This window comes from Myotis davidii, unplaced genomic scaffold (assembly GCF_000327345.1).
Source record: "Myotis davidii unplaced genomic scaffold, ASM32734v1 scaffold430, whole genome shotgun sequence".
Lineage (NCBI taxonomy): Eukaryota > Metazoa > Chordata > Mammalia > Chiroptera > Vespertilionidae > Myotis > Myotis davidii.
The window spans coordinates 518,470-529,422 of NW_006285247.1; the positions used below are offsets into that span (position 1 = coordinate 518,470).

Here is a 10,953-nt window from a genome sequence, read left to right on the forward strand (position 1 = left end):
TGGGTAAAATATACTCAGGTGAAGATTAAAAAAAAAAAAACAACAAAAAGTGTTTTTAAGCATGTTCACTGACTTATGTGGCCGCCATCATAATTACTTTTAGAACATTTATCAACATTAAACAAACAACCCACACCCATCAGTAGTCACTCCCCAACAATGCCCCACTCCAAGTTCCCTTCCACAGGCAACATAAATCTACTTTCTATTTCTATGGATTTGCCTATCATTCTGGACATTTCATATAAATGGAACATATAATGTGTGATCTTCACAGCTCATATTTAAATAATAAAAACAGCTCACATTTATTGTTTACAATGTGGCAGTCATTTGATACACATAATAACTCCATGAGATAAGTACTATTATCATCCTCAAGGCACAGAGAGGCTAAATAACTTAACCAAATCACAAAACAAATTAGATGGAATGAGGATTTGAACCTACATAATCTGGTTCCAAAGTTCACGCTCTTAATGAACTCTGCCCCACAATAGTGTCCCTTGATTACTTCTAAGAGAATTCAAGCAGAAAATAAGCAAAGAGAAGGGCTTAAAAAAAACCATAGTGAATTATAGCATACCTCATAGCTGGTAAAGTGAGTAATTAAACTTAATGGCTTTGAGTTTGAACATCTGCATCAGCAAAGTCTGTTCTAAAACTTTCTGTGATTGGTAATAATGCTCCTTAAACAAGAAGCGGATATTGTAGCACACAGAAGAGGATTCCCAGGACATGGAAGAATGGTGCTCAGAAACAGTGTTAGTCACATTCACATTGTTAAAAGTTATCACCAGTTTCTTAGTGAAGAGCTAAAGACTGGTAGCAGAATCCTTTCTATTACTTCTAATAATGTGCTGTCTTTACAAATGGATATGTGTGCAAGTGTGAGTGTGTGTAAATTAAAGGCACTGTGTTTCGGGCTGTTTGTGTTGGGTTGCCTGCTTCCCGCTTCATGGTGCCTATTACTTACTAATCACAGAAAATTCTTAGTCTTTCCTAATGCAGACATGCCAACAAAAGGCATTTCACCCTACAGCCTACATAGTATGATCTCACTTGATTACATATGAATACATAAGTAAAGGAGAGAGGAAGGAAGTGAAGGAAGGAGGAAGAAAACAAGCAAAGAAGGAGGAGAAAGAAGAGGGAGGGCAGAAAAGAGGGCAGGCAGGTAAGCGAAGAGAGAGCAGACTGACAGACAAAAGACCTAGCAGATGACCTGTAAGAATATAAACAACAGTGGTAGCTGTTCGCCTAGTATTAATACATATATTGATGATGATGATGATGATGATTTTGTTTAGCAGTATTTTTCTACAATGAGAAAAAAGTCTTTGTTTTTTACAAAAAAAATCACTTTAATATAATCTTAATTTGAGGCAATCTGTTCTCTAATGTGCATCACAAACTCTGGCTGTTTATCTAATTTGCAATACATCCTGTTTCATTATAAAGTAAGTTTTATCAATTTTTTATATTCATCATAAATTCCCAAATTAAAAAAGTCTCTCTACTCATTATCTACGCTAATAAAAGAGAAACATGCAAATTAACCATCACTCCATCACTCTGCTACACCCACCAGCCAATCAGGAGCGAGTATGCAAATTAACCCAACTAAGATGGCGGCAGCCACGAAGCTAGAGCAAACAGGAGGCTTGGATTGCCCCCAGCGATGGAGGAAGCCAAGCTTCCCGCCTGCCCTGGCCGACCCTGGGCTCGGCTCAAGGCTACAAAGTTTCAATTATATAAGATAAATAAATCCCAGATACCTGCTTCCAGCCCACCTTGGCCTCTGCCCAAGGAGGTGCTGGAAAAAAAAAAAGAAAAAAAGGAGAGGCTGGGATCTCGGGTCACCGGGGGCGTGGCCAGCCTGAAAACAGCCCTCAGCCCCTCACCAAGGCTAGACAGGCACCCCAGCGAGACGCCTCCACCCTGAATGGGCTGTGGGCAGCCTGAAAATGGTCCTCAGCCCCTCACACAGGTTGGCAACACACCCATTGGGTGAGGGTCCCCACTGGGGTGCCTGGCCAGCCTGGGTGAGGGGCTAATGGCTGTTTGCAGGCTGGCCACAGCCCCGGGCAACCCAGGCTCCCAGACCCTTCTTAAGCAGAGGCCAGAGCGGCTAGAAGCAGGTATCTGGGATTTATTTATCTTCTATATTTTAAAGTTTGTAGCCTTGAGCAGAGCTCAGGGCCGGCATGGCAGGCGGGAAGCTTGGCTTCCTCCATCGCCAGGGGCAACCCAAGCCTCCTGTTCGCTCTAGCTCCATGTCTGCCGCCATCTTGGTTGGGTTTATTTGCATACTTGCTCCTGATTGGCTGGTGGGTGTGGCTGGTGGGCATGGGTTGTAAGTGTACAATTTGCATGTTTCTCTTTTATTAGATAAAATTTTAAATCACCTAAAAATGCCATTTCTATTCTTGAAAATAAAGCTGCAGCAAATTTTTGAAAGGCAACTGGCCACTTGTGATATGGAGTTGCACTTTAAGTCTATCCTAATTCTCCATACAATATTTATTTCTCTTTGTATTCTACAAAAAAGAAATGAACATTTATATTAGTTATAAAATGTTTGAGCAAGTTCTTTAGGCACAAGTATCTCAAAGGCTGATGAGCAAAAAGTGAAAATAGATTTACCACAACTTTCTACCATAGATAAGAGTACATTCACTAGCCCTAACTGGTTTGGCTCAGTGGATAGAGAGTTGGCCTGCGGACTTAAGGGTCCCAGGTTCGATTCCAGTCAAGGGCCTGTACCTTAGTTGCAGGCACATCCCCAGTAGGGAGTGTGCAGGAGGCAGCTGATCGATGTTTCTCTCTCATCGATGTTTCTAACTCTCTATCCCTCTCCCTTCCTCTCTGTAAAAAACCAATAAAATATATTTATATTTTAAAAGAGTACATTCACTAAATGGACAGACTAATTTTCTACTCTCCCAAAAAAATCAGATTATAGTCATACTAGAGGCCCAATGCAAAAAATTCATGCAAGAGTAGGCCTTCCTTCCCCTGGCTGCCAGCACAGGCTTCCCTTTGGCACCAGGACCTGGGCTTTCCTCCGGCCGCTGGCAGGCATCGAGGACCTGGGCTTCCCTTGCAGCCCCAGCTTTGTCAGGAAGGTCATCCAGAAGGATGTCCAGTCTAATTAGCATATTATGCTTTTATTATTGTAGATCCTAGGAAACTAAGCTTTTGTCTCCTCAGAGGAAGTGATTTACATTTATGAACCCAGGTTTTCTCACCTTTTCATTTGCTTTGAGGAAAACAACAGTCCTAACAATCTCTATACTTTTTCTTTTCATAGGGTAAATTTTGCATTCTTTGGTAAGCCCACTGGCTTAGTTGCTAATTATAGAACTGCTTTCTTTCAACTTATATATTTTCTCAGGATATATGGTTTTGCAAGCCCATGTATATTTTTATAACAAGTTAATTAAACTTTTAAGAATGACAATTAATTTAGGAAGCCAAAAACATTAGATTTTTTTTCCATTTCCTACCTCTTCTATGCATCAGTCCTGTTTCATTTAAACCATGTGTCCAAGGCTTTAAACAGTTTCAATTTCCTCCTAATCATGTATCATGATTTCTCCCAGACAAGTAGGTTTAACAGTCTACCTATATATGTTGCCATTTTGGATCATTTTAAACTATCTCTCTTCTCTTTCCCAGACCCCAACTTGTCACTCTCTCCTGCTTCTGCAACCATTTTTTATCTCCTTAACCTTTCCCATAGTCTACTGAAATAAATAAAGTAATTAATTATTTACGGAAAATACAAAGAAAAACCCTTAATCCCATAACAACTTGCCCTTTCTCCTCTCTTGAGTTTACTATATTCATTCTACTTCCTCATCTCACATTTCTTTTTTTACATTATATTTTTTGTAACTTTCTGACAAATATAATTGTATATATTTAAAGTCTACAATATGTCACATTTCTTAATCTACTACCCCAACTCAACCACAGACATTTCTCTAGCAGATTACCACTGACCACCACGTTGTTAGAGCAAGTGAACACATTTTTAACATTTACCTTACTGAATGTGTACAGCATTACTATTAAAGATAATGTCCTCATTCCTGAAATTCTCTATTTTAATTAGTTTTATTTCCTAGTTTAAAAACAGCAATCACTAATTCCAACTCTACTTTTTCTAAGGTAACAATCACTGTGCTTAGCGCTCACATGTATTACTTCAGTATTTTTTCTTACACTGCTTGTTGTTACCCATTAGTGGGTCAAAGCAGTTTTTTACAACAAATAAAAACAAATTAGAATAGAAAAGGTCCAAATGTATTTCATGTAGTAAGATTAGGTATCACTCTGGGATGTGTGTGTGTGTGTGTTCACAATTCTTATTTTATGTTACAGCAAAAAAAGTTTGAAAGACAAGGTCTTATTTAATCCCCCAAACCCACTTATTAGGTCCATATAGTAATTTACATTTTTAATAATGAAGAAATTGATGTATCAGAAGCTATGCAATTTGTCACGGTCAAGCAGCTAGAGTGACAGTCAAGAAAAGACTCTATTTTATCTCCTAAACTCCAAATATCCACTGATATATATATATATATGACTCTATATGAATGTCTAAAAAAATACTTCAACCTCAGTGTTTGCAGAATCTGTCCTCAATTTCTACACATTTTCTAATTTGTTCAGCTTCCAGTGTTTTGCTCTTCCACATCCAAGCAACAATCCTCATATCTTAAATCCACTCTTCGCCATATCATTACCACAACTCAGTCATGTTCTCACCATTTCTCTCCTGGATAACTGCTATAATACTCTTCCATTACTTGTCATGGTGTCCCCCTTCTAAGCTCCAATACACTCCCTACATCGCTGAAGTAATACCTTCTAAATAAAAATCTAATTTTTTAGGGCAAACTCTCCTAACCCTAAAGTAAAACATTTAACATCTGAATGCCATATATAATTTTCTAGACAAGATTTTGTGTATGTCTAGACAATCCTTTAAGAAATAGAACCTCTATATTTAAAAGACTTTCATTAAAATCAGAAAATGGTTGAAAGACCCAGATCAAAAGTTCTTTACTTGCATTTAAAGTTATTTCAAAGATATTAAGTTTGTGTAAAGAGATACTAGGACAATCAAACGTATTTCACTTAATAACTGTAGGTTATTCAGCCAATAAATAGTTTCAAGTTTCTTAAATACAAACATTACATCTTTATCTTGAGACTAATGAAATGCTTTCTTAGTTGTGCCTTACCAGACAGCTGATGAGAATTTATTAAATGGCAGCCACATCACTACTGTTTCTGTCTAAAACAAAATACATTTAATTTGCACTGGTTTCTAACTAAAAATGCAAAGTTTTTCAATGTTTATATAGATTGAGAAAAGTCTGTTGTGAATCAGCTATCGTCTGTAGATTATGCGCTATGACAAGTCTGAGCCTTTTGTTCTACATGTTTAAACTGTTGCTGCTGTTCTTGCAAAGGCAGGTGGAAAAATTTCTAGCTAGGTACTCACTAGGATGGGATCAAAGTTGTCATAATATGCTTTATTATACTGTCTATTTTAAATTAAATTATATAAAGAAAAATGAAGCTCACAACTGAAGAGGAAGACAAATAATCCAATTAAAATATAGGACTGGAATAGACACTTCCCCAAAGAGGACATACAGATGGCCAATAGACATGAAAAAATGCTCAACATCACTAATCATCAGAAAAATGCAAATTAAACCCACAATGAGGTATCATCTCACACCTGCCAGAATGACTATCATCAATAAATCAACAAACAACAAGTGCTAGTGAGGATGTGAAAAAAAGGAACCCTAATACATTGCTGGTGGGAATGCAGACTGGTGCAGCCACTGTGGAAAACAGTATGGCAGTTCCTCAAAAAATTAAAAATGAAACTGCCTTATGATCCAGAAATTCTACTTCTAAGAATATATCCTACGAATTCCAAAATACCAATCAGAAAGAATATATGCATCCCTATGTTATTCACAATAGCTAAGATCTGGAAACAGCCCAAGTGCCCATCAGTAGATGAGTGGATAAAAAGGCTGTGGTACATTTACACCATGGAATACTATGCAGCAGTAAAAAAGAAGGATCTATTACCCTTTGAGACAGCATGGATGGATCTGAAGAGTACTATGCTAAGTGAAATAAGCCAGTCATAGAAAGATAAATATTACATGATCTCACTTATATGTGGAATCTAATGAAAAAAATAAACTAACAAAATAGGTCCAGAGACATGAAAGCATAGAACTAACAGATATCTCAGAGGGAAGGGAGTGAGGGCAGGAAGAGATTAACCAAAGAACTTACATGCATATATGTACAGCTCATGGGCACAGACAATAGTGAGGTGAAGGCCTAGTGTGGGCTAAGAACTGCGTGGAGAAGGGTATAAGGGGGGAAAAGGGGATATCTGTAATACTCTCAACAATAAAAATAAATTTTTAAAAGAAGAAAAATGACGCTCATTTATATCATTCAAAAAATATTAGTGTTCTCCAGACACAGAAACTTAATGTTGAAAATAAAACTTATGATGTTTAAAGGTATTGCTTGTTTCATTATTTTTTTATGAGCAAGATTCATTGTAATAGTTTTGGAACAGCGTTTGTGTTGTTGAGTCTTCCTTTTGCTTCTCAATTAAAACAAAAAAGAGCTAGTAGTTCAAAAGAAACATTTCTTTTCTCCACAAGATGCTGGGAAGATCCTAGTGAAGCCTGAATCAACGACTATGATGAATTCTTTGGCTTGAGAAAATGTGGGTTGCTTTACCCATAAACACACACTTGGAAGTAAAGAAATGTTTTAAAGGGGTGCATGAGACAAAGTATTCTATCAAGTTTTCAACCATGACGTCTGCTTGGCCTGAATTGCAAGTGACAGACAATGCTCTACGGTGAAGCTATGATAACAACATACAAAATAATAAATCACTGAACAAAGGAGTCAGAGCAATTATGAAGTATGCTCACTAGGGTTACACAGAGAGCCTTTGTCTTTCAAAACATCTTCCAAATATTATAGTATGTGTTGGCATCAATAGACAGCTTATGGCTGGATGGGCAGCTGGTTAAGAGCTAGAAGAAAACTAGAACTCTCTCTTCACATGTTACCTTTATTTAACCCAAGCCTCTAAAGAGTTCCCAGGATTCCATTTGAATGTGAGCCTTATTTCTGGCATACAGATTGAAAATTGAGATCACCATGTATTGTATGAGATAATGTATGTGAAAATAATCATACCTGTAAAAGAAAGCTATTAAAAACTGCAAAAGTATATTTTCTCTACATGTTTTAATAACCAATACTTCATTACTAAAAACATTGTAAGTAAATTCATACAATAAATATTTATGGAACGATTTCCTCAAGTTTTTCTTTAAAAAAAAATTGGACCATTTTCTCTCTATTGAAAGGGGGTCTCATTTCCCTTTTTCCACATTTATGGGTTAGAATAAAAACACAAGTTAACTCATTTCTAACATAAAATATTTCTCTTATCCTCTTCGCAAAAGAGATGACCATAAATGGAGTCCTGGGGACAATATTATTTGATATTTACTTCTCAAATGTCATGCAATTAGAACTAAAATGATTGTTAATAAATGGAATAAATGTGTCCTCAAAATATCTATATTTACAATAAAATGAATCTTAACAATAAAATATTGTAATGAAATTGGACTTGCTAACTGTTATGTACAATATTGTTTGTTCATTCCAAACAAACATATAACATTGTTTTATTTGGTTGTAGTACTTTATAAATAGTTTTACTTACCATTTACCAAACACATTTGGTTGAGTTATTCAAACTAACTTCTGCCAAGAACACTAGGAATTTGGTGATAGTGCTTCTTTTAGGAGAAAAACAACCCCTTTCCTCAGAAAATCGAAAATGTTTATCTTGGCAGTAAAACCTTATATTGAGCCTTCTGGAAAGTATTTTAAATTGTTGTTTCTGTGACTGAAACAGGAAAAGGCTCTGCAGCTCGGCACCAAAATACATATTTATAGGGTTGATTTTCTTTCTACACCAAAAATACTAGGTTGATGGCAGCAATTTTCAAAGAACTATGCTAAAAATTGAGCATTATCACTATATTCAACACACAATTTATTTGTTAAGCCTCAAAAACTTCTGATGACTAACAAATGCTAAATGTTGACGAAATATGCTGTCTTCCGGTGCCATATTGGAAAGGGTTATTTTATTTAACTACCTGTTCTGTTAGGAATTTTAACAAAAAGAAAATTTGCTTGATATTATACTTTTCTCTTGTGTATATATAAAAAATATGTTTCTAAGTTTATATCTTTTTTACATTTCCCCACTAGGTATGCTTTATCTTCAGACAATACAGAACAGAGATAGACCACATAAACTTTTGCAATATTGTCCTAATAATGTGTCTTTATATGATTATGAAGTTTGGGAAAATTGACAAAAATGAAATAGTTTGCTATTAACTCCTCTACCCTGGCCCTAAATTATTAAAATATGAGACCACAGAAACAGTACAGTATGCATGAGGCTGTATTAAAATGGCAGGTCAAACAATTTCACAAAAACCACCAGATAGCTTCAATGATTTTTCTGTCATTATTAACCGCCATAAAATATTACATATCCCATTACCAACCCTTTGCAGATCAAGTTGAAACTTTATCTATTTTTCTTCCTTCTAACAGCCTGGCTGTCCCTTTATAAAAATAATAACATCATCACTTTATATTTGCATAACATTTTTTATAAAGTTAAAATGTGCTTAACAAATATTTGTTTAGGATGTTCTGGCAGTGAATTAGTTGTTCAAAAATTCTGGTATGGTTAAATTATCTCATTTAGGTTAAAAAAAGTAAAATATCTACCAAATATATCTTATTAAAATCCATAACTGCCTTTGTCAATTAAATACAAATTTTAATTTTAAAAGCCTGGTCTTTCCTGCTGTGACTGAATTCTGCTTAAATCCAGAAACATCAAGAAAGGGTCTATTCAAATGAGTGCAACAGGAGTAAACTAAATGGGAATTACGGTCTTACTGAAAAGGAAGACTACGAAGAACTGGACTCTTCCTGAACAAAAATCCTATGCTCATGCTGCTATGGTTATGCAACAATGACAGACATCCTTTTCATTGGCACTAAAATCTACAGCCATCCTAACACTCTCCCTTATTCCTCAGAGTCTCAGTGTCAATGAAAAATACAGCTCTGGCCCTGACTGGTTTGGCTCAGTGGATACAGCATCAGCCTTCAGACTGAAGGGTCCCAGGTTCGATTCCAGTCAAGGGCATGTGCCTTGGTTGTGGGCACACCCCCAGTGGGGGGTGTGCAGGAGGCAGCTGATCAATGTATCTCTTTCATTGATGTTTCTAACTCTCTATCCCTCTCCCTTCCTCTCTGTAAAAAATCAATAAAATATGTATATTTTTTTAAAAGAAAAGAAAAATACAGGTCTGACAAGCTGGGCGAATTTAATATTTGAAAGGCTATGATTAATGTGCTAGGTTACCTTCACAGAAGACTTAGATTAAACCCTACCATCATTTTTTCTTCTTTAAATTTAAAATGTTAACTGTATTATAAGAATATCTGAAATCAGGTCAGAAAAAAACACCTATCAGAATTTGAGGACTATTAATTTACATATTCAGCTCTCACATTCTATAAGTAGAACGTGAACAAATAAATCTCCATTCCCTCTTTCTCTATTTACTAAGGAGCGGTGATTTACCTCAACCACTCTAGAAACAAAGCAAAACAAAAGCCATGCCACTCATGGGACACAATTATTTGGGTAACACTTTAGTTACATGGTTGATGAGAATTACAAAGGAGCACTGTTTTTTCTATTAAAATTAGTAGGTGTAACAGAACATACCTGAAAAAGAACATGTACATGGCAGCTGTGATGCAGAACAAAAGGACCTATAACAAGGAGAAAACACATTACTTGCAAATGAACACTGACAATGTCATCGGGCTGTCTAAAAAGTAAAATGCCTACTATTAAATCTTGTACCTGAGACGATTTAAAGATGTGCAAAAGTAGTCATACATCTTTCATTCTCTACATTTCAAATAAACTGTATTAAGGTAATAAACAGTGTATACACACATATAAATATATATAAAAAAAAAATAGACTGAGCAGAAGAATAATACAGTTCAAAAAAGAACAGCCAATTTTTAAAATTATCTCTAAGAATGCCATAAAAAAGAATGAAATCTTGCCATCTACAACAATATGGATGGACCTAAAGGGTATTATGTTAAGTGAAATAAGTCAGAAAGAGAAAGACAAATACTATGATTTCACTTATATCAGGGATCTAAAAATCAAAATAAATGAAAGAACAAAACACAAACAAACTCATAGAGAGGACAAAATAATAGTTGCCAGATTTTGGAAGGGGGTGGGGTTTGGAAGGTGGGGTGAACAAAGTGAAAGGATTAAGAAGTATAAATTGGCAGTTATAAAAATAGTCATGGAGATGAAAAGTACAGTTTAGGGAATATAGTGAATAATATTGTAATTACTATGTGTGGTGTCAGGTGGGTACTTGACTTAGTAGGTTGATCCCTTCTTAAGTTATATAAATGTCTAATCACTATGTTGTACACCTTAAACTAATACAATATTATATGTCAACTGTGATTGTAAAAACAAAACAAAAAGAAACAAGAATGCCTAAAGAAGCAAGTTTTTAAAAAGACAATGGCTTTTATAATTAAATCAGCAAATCCCATCTAGTAAAAGACAAAAAGGGTAATTAACCATACCTCCGCTACGCTTCCCACTGGCTAATCAGGGCGATATGCAAATTAACTGCCAACAAAGATGGCAGTCGGCAGCCACGCAGCTGAAGTGAACATGAGGCTTGCTTGCTCCAGTGATGGAGGAAGCCAAGGTTC

General features: G+C 35.8%; 1 protein-coding gene across 1 annotated transcript in view; it reads right to left on the reverse strand.

Annotated features, from left to right (window-relative positions):
* Window positions 1-10,953, reverse strand: part of TMEM135 (transmembrane protein 135) — a 216,879-nt gene that overhangs the window by 67,377 nt on the left and 138,549 nt on the right. The window contains exon 6 of the mRNA XM_006755866.2: window positions 9,920-9,966. Coding sequence (XP_006755929.1) covers window positions 9,920-9,966 — 47 coding nt within the window. The remainder of the gene's footprint in view (window positions 1-9,919; window positions 9,967-10,953) is intronic.